Source organism: Hemicordylus capensis, chromosome 2 (assembly GCF_027244095.1).
Source record: "Hemicordylus capensis ecotype Gifberg chromosome 2, rHemCap1.1.pri, whole genome shotgun sequence".
In the NCBI taxonomy this organism is placed as follows: Eukaryota; Metazoa; Chordata; class Lepidosauria; order Squamata; family Cordylidae; genus Hemicordylus; species Hemicordylus capensis.
In genome coordinates, this window is record NC_069658.1 from 18,295,151 (window position 1) to 18,318,425 (window position 23,275).

At 42.8% G+C, this 23,275-nt stretch overlaps 1 protein-coding gene and 1 long non-coding RNA gene across 9 annotated transcripts in view; one reads left to right on the top strand and one right to left on the bottom strand.

Moving 5' to 3' along the window:
- The window catches only part of LOC128345875 (uncharacterized), a 40,854-nt gene extending 17,811 nt beyond the window's left edge, over nt 1–23,043 (top strand). For 5 of the 8 annotated variants that reach the window (XM_053298481.1, XM_053298480.1, XM_053298479.1 and 2 more), the window contains 8 exons: nt 6,388–6,633; nt 9,075–9,281; nt 10,550–10,783; nt 12,537–12,690; nt 18,903–19,012; nt 19,789–19,902; nt 21,539–21,688; nt 22,784–23,043. In XM_053298481.1, the coding sequence (XP_053154456.1) occupies nt 6,388–6,633; nt 9,075–9,281; nt 10,550–10,783; nt 12,537–12,690; nt 18,903–19,012; nt 19,789–19,902; nt 21,539–21,688; nt 22,784–22,936 (1,368 nt within the window). In that variant the 3' untranslated portion in view covers nt 22,937–23,043. Of the gene's footprint in view, nt 1–1,741; nt 1,761–2,300; nt 2,532–6,387; nt 6,634–9,074; nt 9,282–10,549; nt 10,784–12,536; nt 12,691–18,902; nt 19,013–19,788; nt 19,903–21,538; nt 21,689–22,783 lie in introns of those variants that run through there. The other 3 variants (XM_053298484.1, XM_053298478.1, XM_053298485.1) reach the window with 3 other exon arrangements.
- Nucleotides 10,402–11,789, bottom strand: LOC128345877 (uncharacterized). Its single transcript, XR_008316679.1, has 2 exons — nt 11,706–11,789; nt 10,402–10,754 (listed from the first exon to the last, which is right to left on the bottom strand). It is a non-coding gene; the product is annotated as an uncharacterized LOC128345877 (long non-coding RNA).
- Nucleotides 23,044–23,275: the final 232 nt, after the last annotated feature.

Below are 23,275 nucleotides of genomic sequence, written 5' to 3' on the forward strand. Positions count from 1 at the left end.
GCTCTACATTGGGCTGCCTTTGTACGTAGTCTGGAAACTTCAGCTAGTTCAGAATGCGGCAGCCAGATTGGTCTCTGGGGCAACCCGGAGAGACCATATGATGCCTGTTTTGAAACAGTTACACTGGCTGCCAATATGTTTCTGGGCAAAATACAAAGTGCTGGTTATTACCTTTAAAGCCCCGAACGGCTTGGGTCCTTCTTTTACATGATCTCCACCGCACGTTAAGGTCATCTGGGGAGGTCTGTCTCCAGTTACCACTGGTTCGTCTGGTGGCGACTCAGAGGCGGGCCTTCTCTGTAGCTGCTCCTGGGCTGTGGAATGCACTTCCAGCAGAAATTCGTAATCTTGATTCTTTACTGTCCTTCAAGAGAGCCCTTAAAACCCATCTGTTTGGCCTGGCCTTTCAGGGTTTTTAATTAGTTTTAATTGTTTTAATGTTAACCTGGTTTTCAGGGTTTTGTTTTGATTGTTTAATTGTTTTTAAGATGTTTTTAAATTGGTGTTTATATTTGTATTTCTGTTTTAATTATTTTTAATGATATCTGTTTTTTAATTGTAAACCGCCCTGAGCCAGCTTGGAAGGGCAGTATAAAAATCAAATAAATAAATAAATAAATAAATAATCTAGGAGAGACCATATTACTCCCATATTGAAGGAGTTACACTGGCTGCCGATATGTTTCTGGGCAAAATACAAGGTGCTGGTCATAACTTACAAAGCCTTAAACAGCTTAGGCCCTGGGTATTTAAGAGAACGTCTTCTTCGTCATGAACCCCACCACCCATTGAGATCATCAGGAGAGGTCCGTCTGCTTTTGCTACCAGCTCGTCTGGTGGCTACTCAGGGACGGGCCTTCTCCGTGGCTGCCCCAAGGCTTTGGAATGCGCTCCCTAGTGAAATAAGAGCCTCCCCATCTCTGACAATTTTTAAAAAGTCTCTAAAGACACATCTGTTCAACCAGGCTCTTAACTGATACTGTTTTAATTGTTTTAATGTTGTTTTTAGAATATTGTTTTGTTTTTCAATTGCTGTGTTTTAAGTTTTGTTTTGTTTTTAACTAATGTTTTATCTTTGTTTTTATCTGGTTGTGAACCGCCCAGAGATGTAAGTTTTGGGCGGTATAAAAATATGTTGAATAAATAAATAAATAATATTATAATGGTAGTGATGTATACATATGCCTTACAAGGACAATCATACTCGTTTGTGATAATATACATGTATCTTTATATACATTAATAGGAAACCATAAATATGCACAAAATAACTATTTTCCAGTATCAATGTGGGGTATTTCGAACATTTTGGCCACCATTTTGTTTCTCCTCGTATAACGTCTATCTGCCACCCGCAACTGGATTCTCCACGCTCTAATGAAAATAATGGTACCCTGCTTATACTTGTACCATCATGGATATCACAGATGTACATTTGCTTACAGACCAGAAACCAGCCCCTCCTTTGTGCCTTTTGCTCTTTGTAGACAAAGAGCAAAGACTCTTTAAACACCGGACCAGGCTAAGGCAATGTTCACATAGGTGGAAAAGCAGACATGTATTTCTCCACCAAGTACCAAAAGCAGTTGGATGAAGACACTCAACATGGCAGCCTAATATTGTTTTTCAGGAAGATGAAGATCACGCATTGCAAGGGACCAAAGAATTCACAGCCCTGAGCATGATCTCTGACTCCCCTCTTGTATGTGATACATATTGGAAATTGAAGCAAATTAAGGAAAAGAGCTGGCCTTGCAGTGGTGAGCATGAATTGACTCCTTTGCTAAGCAAGGTCTGCCCTGGTTTGCATTTGGAGGGTTGACTACGTGTGAGCACCATCTGATATAAGATATTCCCCTCAGGGGGCCAGGTAATTGCTCAGTGGTAGAGCATCTGTTTGCAAGCAGAAGGTTCTAGCTTCAAACCCTGGCATTTCCAGGGAAAGAGTCCTACCTGAAACCTCGGAGAACCTGCTGCCCATCAGTGTAGGCAATGCTAAGCTAGATGGACCAATGGTCTGACTCAGTATAAAGCACCTTCCTATGTTCCTGTCTCAGGATCACAGGCTGTATTAGCAGATCCTTAGAAAGGGATTTGAACTTGGGTGATTTCACAGCCTTCTGTTTGGAAAGGGTGATTCAGCATAATCTCTCTCTAGTCAGAGAACCTGTGGTTTCCTATGTGGCTTTATGCTTATCCCATTTGGTTTCTATGAGACAGATCAATTGCATAACCTCATGCTGAGATCCTTCCTGATTAAAAAAGGCACATCCTGTTTTCCTTGCAACTTGACTTGACTCAGGCTAGTTGCAGGTATCCATTCTGTGCATGAATTTCAAGAAATCTACCTGCGCCCTCCTGCTCCGGCTATCTGTGTGCTGATAAAATCCCCTGTGAGTTTGGATTTCAATTTGAGGGCATGCAAAATTCTGCTCGGCCAAGCTGAAATGGACAAGGCAGGATTTGAAATGCATAAAGAAAGGCCACCGAGTGCCTCAACCAAAACAGAGAGGACAAAACAAGAACGTCCAGTAAGTTGCTGATGTCGAATAACTAGAAAACTGTCTCAGCTCTGTAGCAGGGATGAGTGGGCTTCTTCTCTCCCATTCCTTCTGTTGGTCTGTTGCACGGCCTGGCCTTCCTCTCTTGAATTCTGATTTAATTAGGAGCACTTAAATAAATTAGTTCTAGAACTGGAGCACGGGCAGTTTGCTTTCTCTCTCTCTCTCTCTCTTTTTTTTTCCATGTGTGTCTATACCTCCTCGCCCTGCTTACCAGTGTGCATTGACAGGGATTCCCATCCAGTGGCACTCCAGATGTTGCTGAACTACAACTCCCATCATCCCCAGCTACAATGTATTGTAGCTGTGGATGATGGGAGTTGTAGTTCAGCAACATTTGAAGCACCACTGGTTGGGAACCCCTGGATTAAAACGTTGCCAAAGAAAAGAAACCGATTATGTGATTGCAAGTATGACTGTAGATTCTTTTTGTGCAGTGTTTGATGCACACATGAGCAGAGCTGGCCTGTGCACTAGGCAGACCTAGACGCTCTGCTAGGGATGAATTCTGGGGAGGGGGCTGTCACCACATCTTGTGGCAGAGAATTCCACAAGTTGATTATGCTTTGTGTGAAAAAGTATTTCCGTTTGCTGGTCCTAAATTTCCTGGCAATCAGTTTCATGGGATGACCCCTAGTTCTAGTGTTATGTGAGAGGGAGAAGAATTTCTCTCTCTCCACTTTCTCCACACCATGCATGATTTTATAGACCTCTATCATGTGTCCCCACAGTCGTCTTTTTTCTAAACTAAAAAGCCCCAGGTATTGTAGCCTTGCTTCACATAAGAAAGGTGCTCTAGGCCCCTGATAATCTTGGTTGCCTTCTTCTGCACCTTCTCCAGTTCTGCAATGTCCTTTTTAGATGTGGTGACCAGATGCTGAATAAATATTTTTTTAAATTTCAATTAATAATAATAATAATAATAATAATAATAATAATAATTTTATTAATATTAATAAAGTATTTATTCAGTTATTGCCTGAGATGTTTGGGGCTGAAAAATGCTCTTCCTCAGAGGCAGTTGTATCCTATCTCTTTTTCTAGGAATTTTCTTCCCCATCAGCAGGAATATTTGATTCTTCCAGGGCTGCATGCAACAAGCCCATCACTAAACAGCCAAATGTCCCTGTCTTTGCTTATTTTCCTATGCAGGCATATATGTACACACCCTAGGAATACTTTTGTGAAGTATCCCTGCTTTGACTGACATGTTCATACATCTGTGTTGGAGCAATGCAGTACTGGACTGTTGCAACTTCTGGTTGCTGTACAGTTTGAATTAAGTTAACCAGTATTTGGGCTCATACAGTTTCCTAATTTGGTTTGGCAAGTTTGGTGAGGACAACTGAATTTAAGTAACAGTGAAACAGGAAGCCTGCATGGGAAAGAGGAACATTCCCTTGTGGGTTGGATGAAAACCCAGCTAAAAGGAACCCAAAATTATTTTAGCAATGTGATACTTGAGAGCATAAGCCACTATAGCTTAATGAGTAATATTAACTAGCTGGTTCAGCTCCAGGGTGGCCAATTGTTTGCGGGGGAGGGGGTCTTTTCTTTGGGGGCTCCTGTGACTTTAACAGCTGTGTGGTGGCCAAAAACTGAACCGGTGAGGGTTTTCCTGGGATGGAGATGCAGTGGGCAGGGAGGAGGGAGTTCCATCAGCTGAGTTTTTCTGTCATGAAGAAAAACAGGCACAGGAGCCGCACCAGAAAAAAAGGTGGCAACCCTAGTTAAGCCTGTTTCAAGTATGTTTTTAATTTGTCATGTAAATATGTTGTAAGCTAATTATTTATTTACTGCCATTTTCAAACACCATTGGCACAGAATGGAAGGGCCTCTCCCCACTGATCATTTCCCATTTGCAGAGACTTAAAAACATTTATTTATTTATTTTATATAAAAAGGGGTATCCCTCACCAGTAGCCCAAAGTGGTACAGTCCATTCTACCACCACCTCCTAGTTCCTATGTAGTTCCAGGCTCTGTGGAAGTCATTGATACGGGAGTCAGGTCCTATTAGCATAGTCCCACCTGTTCATTTGAATAGTCCTATCTCATTCAACCGCCTTGGGGCTATATTTTAACGAAAGGCGGTATAAAAATGCAAAAATAAATAAATAAAAATAAAAATAAATTCTGGGTTCCATTCCTGGGCCAGATAAGATATAATGTAGAAATTCTGTGACTGGAATACTCTCTTCTTTTTGAGAGAGAGAGAGAAATGCCTGGTATTCCAAACATGGAACTTCCACATCCCATGATATTTGGTCCCATGGACCTGCCAAAGGAGGTGTTGTTTTAGATACGGGCTCTTAGGAACTTAGGAAGCTGTTGTATACCAAGTCAGACCCTTGGTCCATCTAGATCAGTATTGTCTACACAGACTGGCAGTGGCTTCTCCAAGGTTGCAGGCAGGAATCATTCTCAGCCCTATCTTAGAGAAGCTAGGGAGGGAACTTGGAATCTTCAGCTCTTCCCAGAGCGGCTCCATCCCCTGAGGGGAATATCTTACAGTGCTCACACATGTAGTCTCCCATTCACATGCAACCAGAGTGAACCCTGTTTAGCAAAGGGGACAAGTCATGCATGCTACCACGAGACCAACTCTTGGATTACTTTTTGCTCTTGTGCCAATTTCCTGAATTAATTCCTCAGTTCACCCAAAGTTGCCATTAGCCACAGAAGAGAAAAATTAAGAGCACAATTTTATGCCTGTATGTGTTCCCCTTAGGCGTGGAGCCTGACCGCCGGTGACCTGTGTGTGGCAGCAGTGGCAGCCCCACTGACCCCGCCCCCGTGTCTGACGTCAGACACAGGGGGCGTGGTCTGGCTTCCGAACGGAGCCTTGAGGCTCCGTTTGGGAGTTGGAGTTCAACTCACAGCACCAGCCTTAGTTTAGCTCCCGAAGGGGCTGCGCGGCCCCCAATCGGGAGCTAAACAAGCACCCCTGCATTTTACGTCAGGCAAAGCACGGGGCGCGGCCCCTGATTGGGTGCAGACTTGGTTCTTTGAACCCGTTGGCCCAATGGTGGCTTTGCCCCTGGTTCCTCTCAACAGCGAATAGCAGCTCTGGGGAGAAGGGAGGTGATGTAACTCAAGGCAGCTGCGTGTGTGTGCAGAGAAGTTGGACTCTCTCGTGACTTATTGAACAAAGAAAAAGGTATTGGTAGTTCCGCTCAAGAAATGTTCATATAATATGTAGATTGACTCTTGGTGTATTTCCAAAGTGTGATTAAAACCTTGAAAACTGGCATACATTTGTTGATGATTTTATAAAACCATAGGGTGAGTTCCGATGTAACATGGAACCTCGGATGAAGCCGAGCTCTGTGTGATCTCCCTCAGTCCTGGGAGTGTGCAATCCCACTTCCCATCCCTGTGTGAGTAACTTTCTGGGTTAGGATATACCAAGATGGGTTGTGACATCCAAAGCCACCAATCTTGGCTTATCCTTGGCTTATCCTTATGCTTCAGAGAACCCAAAATCTGAAGCTCACTTCAAGTTCTGGGTTTACATTTTGTCTTTTCTGAAGCAGGTTAGGACAAGGCGAGAATGTTGCAACCAATCTCAGCACAGAAAGGAAGTAGGAACTTGCATGGGGAATGGAAGTACTGATGGGAATAACAAAGAGCTCGGTTTCAATTGAGGTGCTGTGTGGCATCTGAATACGGTAGTGTTTCATCTGTCTTATCTACTCCATAACCTCATGGATAGGGTAGCTTATAAATACAAGCAATTATAAAGCAAGATGGGAGCAGTATTTTTCTGTTTTTATCGAGTTTGGCTGATAATTCTTCTGTTTTTGTTTCTTTGTTACATGAAAAAGAAGAGACACTGGTCCCTGATTAATGTTTTTCTAGTTTGCCTCTTGGCCTGCGCATTAACCACAGTGATGGGGGTGCTGATTCTGTCCGCAATTTACGCTAGCAACACTGGCTTCAAAGCAGAACCAAAACGTGAAGTGAGCATAAAAAAGCGTGAAGTAGTTTCTCGAGAAGCACCAAGTAGCAAACCTTGCCAAATGCAGGCGGATCCCAAGTTCCAGTTTCTTCACCAGCATACTAAATCTGAGGTAGAACTTAACAGTTTTCAAGTGTGTATTTCAAACAGAGCAACTATTTAAGACCTTAATTTTTTACATTGCCTTGGATTTTATAAGAAAACTAGCTGAACCTACACAGAGCTTCTGTGAGCTAGTACTTGTTTGCTCTCCCGCCTGCCCCGCCACAGCCCCTTCACCCCAGAGACCTCCCCACCTGCTCACTCTCCCTTCCCCTCTTTCTTTTTCCCTCTCCCTTCTTTATTTCTCTCCCCCCCACCTCCCACACTGGTCTGGTGTGCTCCATTGCCAGCAGCCCCACATGCAAAGGGGCTGCCTTTTGCTTTCCTGTCCAGCTCCCAGCCCATCCTTTGCCGCACGCTAGTTGCTCTCCTCACCCTTTCTCTCTCTCCCCCCTCACCCCCCACAGCCCTCTCACCTCAGAGACCTCCCCACCTCACTCCCTTAGCTCCAACCGCCAGCCTCTGTTGCTCCGCTGAGGAGGATGACCGAGACGAGGCTTCCCATCTGGCCTGCACAGAAGGCCCTAGATGCGCTCTTCTGCCCCGGCGATCCTCCTCACAAGGAAACTCAGCAGGGTGATGGAGGCTGGCATTTGGAGTCACTGGGCTGCTGCCGCCGCTGCTATGATGCCTGTTCTTTCTTTGGCCCTCCATCTGCCTCTGAGCCCTCCTCTGTGCGTTCTTTCTCTCGCTGGAACTCTCACGAGATGTGCCATGTGTTGGAAATTATCTGTGGTGAGAGAATCCCTTTCTCATTATAGCAGAGTGCACAGAGGCACAACACAGCGGACATTTAGTTAAGCATGTGTGTGTACTGAGAGTAAAGTAATTTGGAGCCAATTCATAGTTTCAAATCAATATAAAAGGCATTTATTAAGGAACTCCATTCTAGATAGGAAAGTGAGGAGTCAGGATCTCTATATCTGTCTAGCTGGATGCAGATGGATTCTGCATCTTCTCTGCACATATGGTGCAGGGAGAGAGGCTTGCCATGTTGCAAGGTAGAAGGGCAGGAGGGAAGAGAGAGAGGAAGGAAGTTGAATCCCTGAGATTAGCAATCTACATTTCAAAGGGATAGCATCAGAGCAGTGGAGAAGTGATGACAAATGTCTTGACCCTCTAGCCCTCTGACTTTCTAGTCTGACCTCCACTGTCTGAGGCAAAGAGACAGCGCAAAGTCCTTTAACTTCCAACACCATGTACCTCTTGAGATTAGCCACGGACCACCTTAGGCTTTTATATACATGCATCCAAGGAACCCGAAGGCGAAGGTTTCCTGCTACGTCTGATTTCAGCGACTGTCACCTTGTTCTGTTGCACATGTAGACTCCTCTTCAACAGCTGCCCTGATCTGCTCTCACCTCTTCTCTGGTCAGGGCCAGATTATGACATGCTGAGGCACTAAGCTACGTCAGGCTTAAAAGGCCACAAAGCATTACAAAAAACCCCACATTATTCTAACAAAAATGAAAATATCTCTCTCTATAATTCATTAAGGTTGTACATGGCAAACCCCACTGCTGCTGCAGCCACGACCAATGAAAATGGGGTGGAGCTTTCACGTACATCTTGGAGGGCCCATGGAAGGAGCTTTCGCCACCATTTCCGCCACCAGCGCCCCATCGTTGCCCTTCCTCTTCGCCCGCCATGGGGCAGCAGTGGGCGGGGGGAGAGCAACAGCTGAGCTGGGAGGGTGATGAAAGGCTGAGTGGCAGGGCCATCCTTAAGAGAGCCCTGGCAGGGGGCGGGGCCTGGGGCAAATCATCCAATGCTGGGGGCCCCTTCCAGTTAATTCTAATGGGGGTTAAAAGAGTGGGGCCCTGCTTGCCATGCCCTAAGGACAGCCCTTCAGAGTGGGGAGGGAGGAAGGCTGAGCAAAGTCTCGGGGCGGGAGGGAAGGCCGAGTGCACTAGCACACAGATGCTCTGTGTGGGTTCAGCTTGTAATAAAGCTTACTTGGCAAAGATGCTATGAAAAACTAATAATCTAAAAACCCAGTTATCTTGTAATGAGCGTATTTGCTTTACAAATACCTTTAAATGAAAATACATTATGTAAAACTTGAAATTTATTTTTCTTCTGTTTTTATTCTGAGGTCCCTTGTAACATGAGGCCGGGAGCTGTAGTGTACTTACCTTGTGCCTAAATCTGGCACTGTCCCCAGTATTCTGAAAAAGACGATATCATTGTCACCATTGTGATGGGTTGGGCTGAGCAAATTTCACTCAGGGCCTGAGAAAGAGGCTGGTTTTGCTAAAGACTCCAGCCCCACAGCAATCTGTCCAATTTTGCTCTTGCTTCACCTGGTGACTCCACCCAGGGACTGATATTTCGAAATCAAAAAAATGTCTTCATGATGGGGTTGACCACAAATCAGTGCATCATTGGATTTCTGGCTTCTGTCTGTAATAGTTTCATGAATATCTTACCATGCTTCATATGGCTTTCCAGAAACATGAATTCCCAGGTGGTATTATTCAGTGGTCAAGATTTAGGAGAAATGCCAATGAGTACCAGAACAAGGAAGAGATGGAGTTCGGAAGAAGCATCAATGCTCAGCGCTCCAAGATGTCATTTGGCACGATGCTGATCAAGAGCCAAGGGCTGCGTGTTCCCCACTGGCACTTCAACGCAAATGAGCACGGCTACCTCTTAAAGGTACAATTTTGTTATTTATATCATTCTCACCCCTGCCTTTCTGTCAGGCTACCCCCACCCCCACCACTACCACCCGCCCCACCTCAAGGAGACTAACCAAGATAATCTTTCTTCTTATCCGTTCAGTCATGTCCGACTCTCGGTCACTCTATGGATCAATGCACTCCATGCCATCCTATCTTGTATAATCAAAACAGCATAAAATATAACACACCAATTAAGAGCTGGTCTTGTGGTAGCAAGCATGACTTGTCCCCTTAGCTAAGCAGGGTCTGCCCTGGTTGCATATGAATGGGAGACTTGACGTGTGAGCACTGCAAGATTACCACTTTTTGGAGAGGTCTGAAAGGTTTGCTCCAGAAACACTGGAGCAGAAGACTGTTTGCTCAGTGAAGTCAAGATCCAACAACCTCCCAAACATTTCTTTTCATTATATACTGAGAGCTCCGCTTTTTGAACTGTTCATAGGCCCACTGGGGTGCTGTAGGGATTTATTTATTTGTTTAAAATATGTCTACCCCGGCCCTCCAGTACGCTCTTACTTGGGGTGGCTCACAACACTCATAAAACAGATAACGAGGCTGTTCACACGAGCAGTGTGAAGAGCCTACAGCGGGGTTGCGGGTTTGACCCACTCTCCCCGCAGACGCTTGGCTAGCCACCCTGGGTGGCTAGATCAGCCACCCAGACGATTATGGGCTCCATCACAGAGCCGGTTGGGGCGGTGGGGTTTGGGGGCCTCCCAGAAGTCCCAGAACGACCCGCACGAGTGCACAGGGCATTCTGGGAGGCCTCCCAACACCGGGAGGCTTCTTGTAGCCCGCCGGTGGAGAGGCAACTCATGAGTTGCTGCGCCGCGGAGCCATGCCGCGGTGACACATGATCTTTTAACCCGGTTTCCGGGTGCTGTTGCTCTGGAAACCCAGGTTAAGCGGCAGGCTCCATAAGCGGGCTTGCAACTGAGCCGCCAGCAGGAGCCATGTGGCTCCCGTTGCTTCCCATGATTGGGAGAAATCAGGCTAGTCTTCTCTAGCCCGATTTTTGCCGTTTGTGGGAATAGCTACACTTTGTAAAATAAAAGATTAATAAAGTTAAACCAGTTAAAAGACCAGGCTGAAACTACATTTTAAATTACATTTTTAAAAAAACGTTCAAATTAAGTTATTAATAAAAAGCTAAATATTGAGAACTATAACTGGCAATAAATAGGTGCTAGCATGTTAGCTTGATACAGAAATCATGGTTCTGCCTCAACCTGCATTTTTCAGGGCACTGCGTGGATTGGTGTTGTCGATGCCGGTGGAAACACAGTCACTACCTACATTGTCACATCTGGCCAAGTCATCTTCTTCCCCCGCAACACGTTGCATTGGCTCAAGAACATTGGTGCAGAAGACTGTTTGTTCTTGCTTTTCTTTACAACTCACGAGGAGCTCCAAACTCTGGATGTGGATGATGCCTTTTTCTCAACACCTGAAGACATAGCAGCCAGGTCATTAAAGGTTTGTGCAAATAGAGGCCCAGAATTCCATATTTTATTCAATTACTTTATTTTTAAAACCCTCATTCTGTGGGTTGTATAAACAAAGCTCCCCATGGCTTAGCACCACTGAAATCAATGTGACAAGTTAATTGTAACTAAAGTCTCATTAATTCCAGTGGGACCTAGTGATAGGTAATGTTCTTTGGATACATCTCTATGACTTGCATTAAGAATACTATTTTCCATGCAAATCCAGTCCTCACCATATTTACTCAGAAGGAAGTGCTGCCAATTTCAAGGAGGCTTGCTCTTGAGTAAGCCTAGAACTGCAGCCATAGTTGCCATGATCTTTGCTGCATAATTTTGCATAATTTTTGACATGCTCTTTGCTGCATAATTTTGGCACAGAGGGCATCTGTGTCAGATAGAAAGGAGATATTAGGAGGTGTTTTGGACTCAAAGAACTATTGGGTAACATCATTGTCTATGGTGACTGGTAGCAAGTCTTTGAGGTCTCAGCCAGAGGCTTTCCTGGTCTTGATGCCTGAGACCCCTCAGCTGGAAATTGTAGGGGCTGAATTTTGGCATCTGTAGGTATAAAGATCTGCTCTGACCACTTATCTCAGTCCAAGGGTCAGTTCCAATGAAGTGTCAATAGCCAACATTTGCAAATGAAACCAGCTCCTGCTCACATTAGCCCGTGTGAGCCATTCCCCACTGTTCTGACCTCTGTACGGTACTGTACATTTCTCAGTGCTGGGAGGAAGAGACAGAGGCCCCATTCACACATAATGGGAAACTAGAGTTGGAGGGGCCTGAAGTTGAATTTGTTGTACATCTTAATGCATGCAACCACAGTTCAGACACAAAAGCGACCAGAACTTTCCCTCCCCAAACTCCAATTTGAATCTGAGGTTTGTAGGGAGTCCCACCACTCCTACCTGAGGTTCCATTTCTGGGTTGTTACATCTGAATGCTGGAGACTGCAATAACCAGAGTTGAAGGAGGAAGCTCCTCCCTCGCTCTGGCTGTGATTGGCTGCTGGAGCTGTCCTTCATTCCAGAAGGAAGCCCATAGAGCCAGTTCCCCGCCCCCACAGCCAGTTCCCCCTCTGCAGCCTCCCTAACTGCAGAGAGGGTCTTGCCAGTTACGTTCAAATGTGTACAAATAACTGCATGTGGGATGGGAGGGGGGAGGAAGGGCAGAACTGCAGGTCCATCAGAGACTCAGTTCTGTGTTACGTGCGAATGTGGCCAGAGCCTTCTCTTAAGAGCTCTGTGGGGAAAGCGCTGGAAAGGGTTATGCTTCCCAGAAGTCTGTGCATGCCTTCCAGGATGGTGCCGGGGCCCAAGAGGGCTCCATTTCTCTTAAAAGAGTCCCCATCTCCCTGGTGCTGGGTGAAGTGCAGCACTGCATGGTGGGAACGAGCCTTGTTGCATGGTGCCAGGTGGACTATGCAGAGTATTGCACTTTGGCCAAAGCGTCACACTAAAATAAACAATACCCTATTAGTCAGGGAGCAGCACTTAGGGTTGATGGGGGTGGCTACTGGCCTCCGGGCCTTACCATGAAGAACACGGTGCTAATGTAACACAAGATGTAATATGGCAGCTTCCTATGTTCCTATGAAAAAGGAAAGCTTCAACTTCGTGCTGTGTGTTTCATTCTTAGCATACCCATCTCTTTTAAAGCCAAAAAAACATTCTCCTTGCTGAGGCCTCTTTCTTCTGCAGTTTGGTGTGCTAAAGGCAACATTTACTCTGTCTTTCTAGCCTAAAGGGGGAGTGGATTTCATCCGGACGTTCCAGAAGCAAGCAGAAGACCAGGCTATCAACCTTCCACCCAATCTAGCAGAGCTTGTTCAGAATGCTAACTACAGGCAGTCTGAAGACAAGCTTGTGTACCGGTACTTTTTTGACCTCAAAGGTACTACACACCAGCTTATGATGACTTTTAATAATGGCCTTTGCATCTGGACAGTTAGCTATGCTGCCACACAGGCCCCTGCTGCAATAGAGTAGGGGTAGGCAACTTTGGCACCCTAGCTATGGTTAAACTACAACTCTCATCATCCCAATAAATTGTGGCTGGGGATAATGGGAGTGGTAGTTCAGCAGCAACTGGAGTGCGAAGGTTGCCTACTCATGCAATAGACAGTGCTTCTCTCCCACACTTTCTGATGTGCCATGGACAGTGAGTGACATCACCATCCCTTCATCATCCCAGATTTCTCCAGGCATGCCCAGAGAGGTCTAGCCCAGAACACAGTGGATTGTGGAATCCACCTTTGGTTCAGCAGCACACTCGGAGTTCTGGAATTTGCTGGATGCAGTCATTCAGTTCTCTGCAAAAAAAGAAACACAAACATTTTGGAGCAAAACCAAATGGCTCTATTAATCTCTAATTTAAAACAATTTAGTAATTTTTTTTTTTTAAAACCAAACTCATGACACTTGATAATCCTGATGTTTAGCATAGGTTATTCAGTCCAGTCTTGCAACTGACTCACAGAGGCAATACATTTTTTTTAATAGAAGAGCTTAGGTTCAGTTAAGAGGAATAGCTTAGAAAACCATTTATTATTATTTATTGTTTACACAGTCAGACAGGTGTTATTGACTGGTTTGTTTTATCCAGACATCAAGTCCTTCCCAAGGACCTGGGATGCCAGAATTTTATTGTCAATGGTTATAGATATCGTCGCAGAATATAGGCTGTTCCCAGTAAAGCTGCTTTTTGTAATTGGCTGATGGTGATTTCTGTGGCCCCTATGGTGTTGAGGTGCTCTTCAAGGTCTTTTGGAACTGCACCCAGGGCGCCAATGACCACTGGGATTATTTTGGTCTTCTTCTGCCACAGCCTTTCAATTTCCATTTGTAGATCTTTGTATTTGGTGATTTTTTCTATTTCTTTTTCTTCTATTCTGCTATCCCCTGGTATTGCTATGTCGATTATTTTGACTTGTTTTTCTTTCTTCTCGACTACAGTGATATCTGGTGTATTGTGTGGCAGATGTTTGTCTGTTTGTAGTCGGAAGTCCCATAATATTTTTACATCTTCATTTTCTTCAACTTTTTCAATTTTATGGTCACACCAATTCTTGGCTACAGGTAGCTTGTATTTTTTGCAGATGTTCTAGTGTATCATCCCTGCTACCTTGTCATGCCTTTGTTTGTAGTCAGTCTGTGCGATCTTCTTACAACAGCTGATCAGGTGGTCCACTCTTTCATCTGCTTCTTTACAAAGGCGGCACTTGCTGTTTGTTGTGGATTTTTCAACTTTTGCTCTTATTGCATTTGTTCTTAGTGCCTGTTCTTGTGCAGCCAGTATTAGACCCTCTGTTTCTTTCTTCAAGTTGTCATTCTTAAGCCATTGCCAGGTCTTGGTGATGTCTGATTTTCCACTTATATTGTGTAAATATTGACCATGCAGGGGCTTATTTCTCCATTTTTCTGCTCGGTTCTTGACTTGTTCTTTCTTGTAGGCCTGTTTTGTTTCATTGGTGTTGAATAGTTTCGCGTTCTTGACCATTTGAAGTGCATCTTCTTCACTGTCCCTTATATATTCTTCAAGGCCTCTTTTCTCCTCCTCTACTGTTTGATGGACTTGCAGCATTCCTCTTCCACCTGAGCTGCGAGGGAGGTATAGCCTATCTACATCACTGCGGGGGTGCAGAGCATGGTTGATGGTCATTATTTTCCTGGTCTTACAATCTAGCGTCTCTAGCTCTGCCTGGGTCCAGTCTATTATTCCTGCAGTGTATCTGATAACAGGTATAGCCCAGGTGTTTATGGCTTGTATGATGTTCCCGCCATTGAGTTTGAACTTGAGGATTTTTCTGACTCTCCTGATGTATTCACTTCCAGTTTTTCTTTTAACTTCAGTGTGTGCGATGTTATCAGCCTGGAGAATGCCCAAGTATTTGTAAGGTTCTTTCTCTTCCAGGTTCTTGATGTTGCTTCCATTGGGCAGTTCTATTCCTTCTGTTTTTGTTATTTTCCCTCTGTTCATTATTAATGCAGCACACTTGTCTAGTCCCAACTCCATTGCTATATCGCTACTGAATATACGGACAGTGTTTAGCCGTGATTCGATTTCTTTTATTGTCCAAATTCATTTTTTATTAATTTTAACAATAGCAATATTATCATTCATTACAAATACATACATAAAAGGTGGACTTCCCGCTCACATTTCTTCGTGATTTATCAACTATAAAGTTTACCCTTGCTATAATAATAATAATTCAAAACGTAAGTTCAAACCCTTACAAACATAATTAATCTAACCAACCTGTGATTTATACTAAATTTCAAACCCTGCTGTCAAGTCCATAGTAGGGAAGTAATTTTTTAGATACAACAAGAATGGTTTCCAATCTTCTTTAAAACATTCCAGGTTTTGATCTCTTAATAGTGCTGTAAGTTTTGCCATCTCCGCATATTCCAAAATTTTTATCAGCCAGTCTTCTTTTGAAGGCAGTTCACTAGACTTCCATTTCTGTGCATATGTAATTCTAGCTGCCGTAGAGGCATACATAAAAAATGTTAAATTGGTTGTAGAAATAGCTCCTTGTGTTATCCCCAGCAGGAAGGCTTCTGGCTTCTTAGGAAATGTCATTTAAAAGATTTTCTTTAGTTCATTATATATCATATCCCAATAGGCTTTAGCCTTCCCACAGGTCCACCACATGTGAAAAAATGTGCCTTCAAAATGTCCACACTTCCAACATTTGTTGGAGACATTTTTATACATTAATGCCCATTTTTTTGGTGTCAGATACCATCTATACATCATTTTATAATAGTTTTCTTTGATAGCATAACATGCAGTAAATTTTAAATCCTTTTTCCATAACTTTTCCCAGGCTACCATTTCTATATTACGCCCCGCATCTTGAGCCCATTTTATCATAGTCGTTTTAACCACTTCCTCTCTTGTCTCCTCCAGAAGCAACAGTTTATACATTTTATAAACTAATTTTTCATCATTTTGACATAATTCCTTCTCAAAATTTGAGATCTGCTCCTCAAATCCAACTTTAAGATCCTTCTTATACATCTCATTTAACTGATGATACTGAAACCAATCTCTAACTTTATCTTGTATTTCAGTTAAACTTTTTAACTTACATTCCTTTTCGTGAAAATGTACCAAATCCCTATAGGTACCCCAACCCGTTTGCATATTTACTTCTTTACGTGATAAAGCTTCAATCGGAGATACCCATAATGGAGTTTTAGGTTCAAACCAATTTTTATATTTTAACCACACCCTCATTAAACTCCTTCTCACATAATGGTTCAAAAAATCTTTATGTATTTTACTTTTTTCATACCATAAATACGCATGCCAACCAAACCTTCTGTCAAATCCTTCTAAATCAAGAATTCTAGGATTTCTTAGCGTTATCCATTCTTTTAACCATGTCAAACAAACAGCATCAAAATACAACCTTAAGTCTGGCAAGGCAAGACCACCCCTTTCCTTTGCATCTGTTAAATTCTTAAAATTAATTCTTGGTCTTTTCCCCTGCCAAACAAACTTAGTTATGTCCTTCTGCCATTGCTTAAAACAAGTTAAGGTGTTAATTATGGGAATAGTCTGAAAGAGAAACAACATTTTGGGCAAGACATTCATTTTCACCACTGAAAGTCTTCCCATTAAAGAGAGATTCATTTTGGACCATCTTTCTAGATCAGTTTTCACTGAATTCCATATTTTGACATAGTTATTTATAAACAGCAGAGAGTTGTTATTTGATAACCAAACCCCCAGATATTTAACAGTGATTCGATTTCTGACTGGGACTTTCCATACAACTTCAGATCATCCATGTACAGCAGATGGTAGATTTTACTTGGTGTTTTAGATGTTTGGTATCCAAGGCTTGTTTTGTTTAGTATTTGTGAAAGTGGGGTCATGGCGATTACAAACAATAGAGGGGATAGTGAGTCCCCTTGGAAAATGCCTCCTCTAATGCTAACCTGTCCAAGTGCCTCGCCATTGATTGTTAACTGTGTACTCCACATGCTCATTGCATTTTTAATAAATATCTGAATGTTTTTGCTGACACCAGTTGTTTCTAAACATTTTAGTATCCACGTGTGAGGCAATGAATCAAAGGCTTTCTTGTAGTCAATCCATGCAATACTTAGATTGGTTTTTCTTCTCTTGCAATTTTCTAAAATCATTTTGTCAATCAGCAGCTGGTCTTTTGTGCCTCTGGTGTTCGGGCAATTTCCTTTCTGTTCAACTGGAAGCTGTTTGTTAGTTAATAAGTGTTGCATCACTTCATCTGCTATTATTCCAGTTAATAGTTTGAACATGGTTGGCAGGCAGGTTATCGGTCTAAAATTACTTGGAACTGCACCTTTTGCTGGGTCTTTCATAATGAGATGAGTTTTCCCAGTTGTTAGCCATTGTTCACTATCACCGCCTTTCATAACGTGATTGAACTGTTTTGATAGTTGTTTATGAAGGCTTGTTAGGTGTTTAAGCCAAAAGCCATGCAGTTCATCATTGCCTGGCGCAGTCCAATTTTTAATTTTCTTTGCTCTTTCACTTATTAATTCTGGTGTTATTATTAGATCTTGCATTTGTTGGTTACATTTTTTGACCTCTTTCATCCAGCCTGCTTTTTTATTATAATCTATTGGATTGTCCCATAATGTCCGCCAGAATTGCACTGTTTCTTCTTTATTTGGTGTTTCTATGTTTCTTTCAGTTTCTCCTTCTATGCTTTGGTAGAAACGTCTCTGATTCGACTGGAATTGGAGATTCTGCCTGTGTTGTGTAGTTCTGGCTTCATATCTGCTAATCTTCTTTGACACTGCTGTTATTTGCTGCTTTATTATTTCCAGGACTTCTCTAATTTTCCTTGAATCTAGGTGGTATTTTTGGATCAGATACTGTTTGGTGTTTTCATTCTTCAGCTTCTTGTCTTTCATATCTTTCAATTTACTAGCATCTGATCTAAGCCTGGAGATTTTATTTTCTAATCGAATCTTCCATTTAGGTGATGTACTGCTTTCTTTTTTGACAGGTCCACTGATCTTATATCCAAGCTCTTGTGTTGTTATTGTTGCTGCACTGTACATTAGTTGGTTTGTTTCTTGCAAATTATTGGTTGTTATTTCTGCAGGTGCAGCATTGACATCTTTTAATGCCTGAGTAAGTTGTTTTTTTGGCAACTGTTTTTAGAACGGGAAGTCGAACCCTGGTGGTTGTTTGGTTCGTGTGCTCAGTTATTTTTTGCTTTAGTTCTTGTTGCTTTTCTGTTAAACGGCATTTGGGTTTTTGAGGTGAAGGCAAAGGGGAGGTTGCCTGGTTTTGATTTTGAAACAGTTCAGCAACGGTGGTATCCTCAATTTCCAACACCTCCTCCATCTGCGCCTGAGCAACTGCTTCAGTTGGTGGTAATTCTTCTTCCATATCTTGAGCCTGTGTTGCTCTTTGCAGTTCTTCCAGCTCAACTCCTGTGAATACTTTATTTCTTATTATGAATCTTCTCTGGTCTGCTAGCCTTTGTTCTGTTATTTCTGTATCTGGATGCTTCTCTTTCCAAATTTGGTACATTCTTTTTAAATAACCTCTTCTAGTTGGACTAGACTTGTAATAGCAGATCATTATTTCCTTGTTGGCATTTTTCGTATTTTTTTTGGTTAAGCGATGTTTCTTCCAGTAACCCTGCAATCTCCAGCCCTGGTTGCTCAACTGAAGATCCTGAGTCCTGTTGCCCACTTGCCACCAGATGTCCAGGGACTCCAGCACCTGGCGCGGTCCTTGTTGACCCGGTCGACGACCGTTCCGGTATAGATTTATTAAAGTTACATCTCACCATATTGTTGATGGGAGAGGCACTCTTTGTCTGGCTCCTCTGGTGAGACCTGTCCAGTATGGTTGGACCTCTGGCATAGCTCTCACCTTCATCAGAGCACACAAGCCCCACAACCACGTCAAGGTAGTGCCTCACTGGGGGAATTATTATTATTATTATTATTATTATTATTATTATTATTAATAATTCAATTTCTATACCGCCCTTCCATTTAAGCTGAGAAATCCTCTCTGATTATTATTTACCAATTCTACAAACATTTTCTGGTCACTGAGGCCACTGTTTCTCTTCAATTCAGGGTCAGCTGAGTTCACTTACCCAGGGGGAATAATCCAGTGGGCTCGGTATGTAAAAAGTGGGAAAGGTCTGAAACCCAATGAAAAAATGTATAGTGAGTTTCTCCATTCGGTAAGTATTGTATGTACCTGAAGACTAGGTTTCCCCCAAGTTTTGATGTTAGAAATTGGGGGTGGGGGGCAGTCATTTCAAATTCAGTGCTGCTCCTTTTGGGTAAACCTTTTTTTGGTAACCGGTATTTAAATTCTATTTTTTAAGAGGGTCATCTTAAATTCAGAATCGTCTTCTATTTGGGTAAATATGGGTATACGGAGACAAGGTGCTTCCTCTTAGAGCCAGACCATTGGCTCATGTAGTCCAAACCATCGGCTCTGACTTGCAGAAGCCCTTCCATATCTCAGGCAGTGGATCTCAGGCACTGCAAACAGCAAGCCCTTTCTCAAAAGAGGTTGGGCAATTGAATTTGGAACTTTCTGTATTCCAGATTCCAGGAGTGTAGCTAGGGGAGAGGGGCCCCCGGAGGTCCCTTGGAGTGAGGGAGAAAATTAAGAAAATAGGGAGGGGTGGATCTGGGGTCCCCTCAGAAGTTGAGGGCCCGGGTTCTTTGAACCCATCCACTCAATAATAGCTACGCCCCACCAAATTCCATCCAAAGCCAGCAATACCACCACTGAATATTGTTACAGTTCGAGAATTGCCATTCCAGGCTGTAATATAAGTAAATACAAAGCATGCATGTGTGAATTACCCCTCTTTGGATGTGCTCTTATTTAGAACTTACTATAGCAATGTAGAAGGATAACAGACGATGTGATTCATGCCTGCGCCCATTGTTGCTTTTACGCACCCTTCAAGTTCACTGGTGTGTTTTCTCTTCTTGCTCTCAGAAAGAAGATTCTCTTACCTTGGGAACCCTCCGGATCTACAGCAGTGCCTTAAGGCAGCCCCATTTTCATTTCAATGCCAATGAGATGGGATACGTCATCAGTGGGTGTGGAAAGGTAGTCAGGAAGTCAGTTCTTCCTTATGTCAACATTGTGACTGTTTCAGGGGAAAGCCTCGGATTAGGGCGGTGGTAATGAAGAATCAAACTGGTCCCAGCTGTGCCTCATTACAGTTTTAATGCAGGACCTGTCACAAGTTGTGCAGGCTCACATGCTTAGCCAGTTGCAAACCTCACTGCCAAATGTTTTATAGCTGCTTCCCTTGTAAACATAAAGGAATATTATGCTGATTTAAGTAAGGCTTTATTCAGAAGCAACGCCATTTTTTCTCCTTCTCCTTTCCCTCCTTTGTCTTTGACCCCCTACCACCCAACACACTCTCTACAGGATCCCCACTGTTACAAACACATCCAAACAACAGAATACAATACTAGATAGTACACAACACACTTGCTTAACTTTCTCATTGAAATGAATGGAACTTAAAAGTGCTTCACCCTGATTGGGTTTTTGTATCATAAGAAGATAAGAAGAGCCTTGCTGGATCAGGCCCAAGGCCTATATAATCCAGCATTCTGTTTCCCACTGAGAGGACCACCGGATCCCTCTGGGAAGCCCACAACCAGGAAATGAAGGCATATCTCCTCTCCTGCTGTTGCTCCTCTCCAACAGGTAATCAGAGACATCCAGCCTCTGGATCTGGAAGTAGCCCATAGCCATCAAGATTAGTCACTGTGGATAGACTTGCCCTCCATGAGTTTGTCCTTATTTGTCCTAAGTAAGCACCACGTAGAGTCCATTTTCAAGCCACTACGACTACTACACATATTTCAATACCACTTTCCCACAAGTTCTCAAAGCAGGTTACATGGAAAAAATAATAAACAAGATGGTTCCCTGTACCATAAGGGCTCACAATCTTGATAACAACAACAAAATGTAGATAGCAGTAACAGCCACTGGAGGGATGCTGGATAGGGACTGTGCTCTCTCCTTGATAAATATAAGAGTAAAATATAAAAATAAAAATTTATTTATTTTTAAATAAAAATATTTAAAAGTGCCTTTTTGAGCTGGCAAAGGCAGATCATGATAGGAAGCTGGGTTTAGGATTTAATCAGCCCCCTGCTACGTGAGCAAAGAGGCACCTTTTAAAAGTGGGTGATTCTCTTTATGTAGTAGGAATGGAGGAGGTGAGTTCACATGTCAGCCAAATCTACCCCAAAGTCTCTGCAAGCTATTGAGGAGCACTTCACACACAATTCAAGTTTTTTTTATTGCATGTTAGAGTGCAGTCCAATTTATATCCAGGGTAAAAAAAAAATCCACATTTTGCTTCAGTTTTTTGGGGCAACTTTGAACTTGCAGTTAAGCTTCTCAGTAAACCTGCAGTAAAGCCTGTTGTCTGGGAAGGCTCCAGTGCAAGAGTGACTGGCCCTATCCATCCCCAGCACAGCATCCCTCCAGTGGCCGTTGCTGGTGACTATCTTGTGTTTCTTTTTTAGATTGTGAGCCCTTTGGGGACAGAGAGCCATTTTATTTATTTACATATCTATGTAAACTGCTTTGGGAACTTTTGTTTGAAACTAGTATATAAATATTCATCATATTTGTATCACTTTTCGTTATTGAGAATTACAAGAGCCATTGGCTGGATGCAGAGACATTTTTTGTTGATGCACTCTTTCCCCAGGTGGGAGTTATTCTTTCATCTGGACGTGCCACTGACTTCAGTATTGGAGTAGGAGATGTTGTCTTTTTCCCGGTTGGAACCCAACACTATATCAAGAGCACATGCGACGAAGACTTGCTTCTCCTTCTGGCTTTCACGACTGGAAACCAGGTGAGAACTCTGTGTTTCTCAGAACTGTGTTGTGCTGGCCCACAATCTTGGCAAACCAAACAAGTGAGTGGGGTTCAGTGGTTCAATGCCAAGTTCAGAGGTTCAGTACCAAGTGGGGTTCAATACCAAGTTCTTGGAGTTTAAAAGAAAGTTATTAAGGCTGTTGCTTGATTAAAGAGACAATCATTTCTTTATTATTAAATCATTAATAATCACACCAGAAGTCATGAATTAATCAAGTCAGATGTCAAGGATTTGTTAAATTAAAACTGCATAACCTATTACATGCACAGACCCTGGTAGTGGTGCTTAAAGTGGGAAAGGCTCAAAGCAGTCAGGACATGATGATCATTGTCTGCTTTTCAGGTGTATTTTTACATCTGCTTTATTAATGAGCATATAATAAAGTTATCAATTGCATCAATATTTTTAAAATATCTTTATCACCATCTTTTGTGCAGTTGAATTTTAAAAGGAAAGACATCTAAGAAAGTCATTGATCGACCTAAACATGATAGAACATTTATGGGGTTCAGTTATGGGACACACTTTATATGATAAAGTGAATCTGTATTAACTTTAGAAAAGCAAGAACCGAATGCACCAAAACAAGAAGAGAGAATCTTTTCATTTATCATTGGAACATTAAATGGCCTTGTAAAGAGGTTTGGTTTTTTTGGTGTGTGTGTGTGTGTGTGTGTGTGTGTGTGTGTGTGTGTGTGTGTGTGTGTGTGTTTGAGAGAGCGAGAGCGCAAGTGTGTGTGGCAGGGGACTTGTTTCCCAGACATTACAATTTACTCAGCAGTAGCTACTGTTTAATTAATTGGTTCTTAACACACGCACAGCTACTTTCTCATCCCTGGAATGGTTCAGCACTACCCAGCCACTAGGATGGGTTCTAGCCTGCTCTGGCAGCCCCTTTGAGTGGTCTACATACATGGGGTGGTAATTCTAAATGTTTTGTAATGCTCGTTAAAAGCCCTGCAAAATGTGAAATGCAAGTATTTTAATACTTAGTGACACCAGCCATATATAGAAAATGATACAATAACATTTCCTCCCGTTCAAATAACCTCCCCCCCCCCCACCCGGCAGCTGGAAACTCTCGACATGGATGATTATATCCGCGCCACAGCAGACCACATACTAGCCCAGCTTTTCTTCAAACCACAAGAGGAGTTTAAGAATATTCCGACGTTTTCATCGGATCAGGCAATTAATGTACCTGATCATGGAATCAATTATTAATACTGTGAATTCTGCCTTTCATTCTGTGATCCCCCTGGGGGAGTTTTTCAAGTTGCTGTATACTTTTCTTTGAAAAAAGCAAAACTATTAAAGGAATCCATGTCCCTAAAGAACTCTCTGTGGTCTTCATTTGTTATTTTATGAATGTATTTGCCACGCATCACCAGCGATTCCAGGATGGTGTACAAGACAATAGAACAATAAAATGCAAAACACATCATCACATTAAAATGAAAATATAAAACAGCAGCATCCAAGAGTCACTAGAAACACTCAGAGAATCTTAGAATATTTGAGAGTATTTAAAAAATCTGGGGAAACGTGCATGTCTTTGCCAAA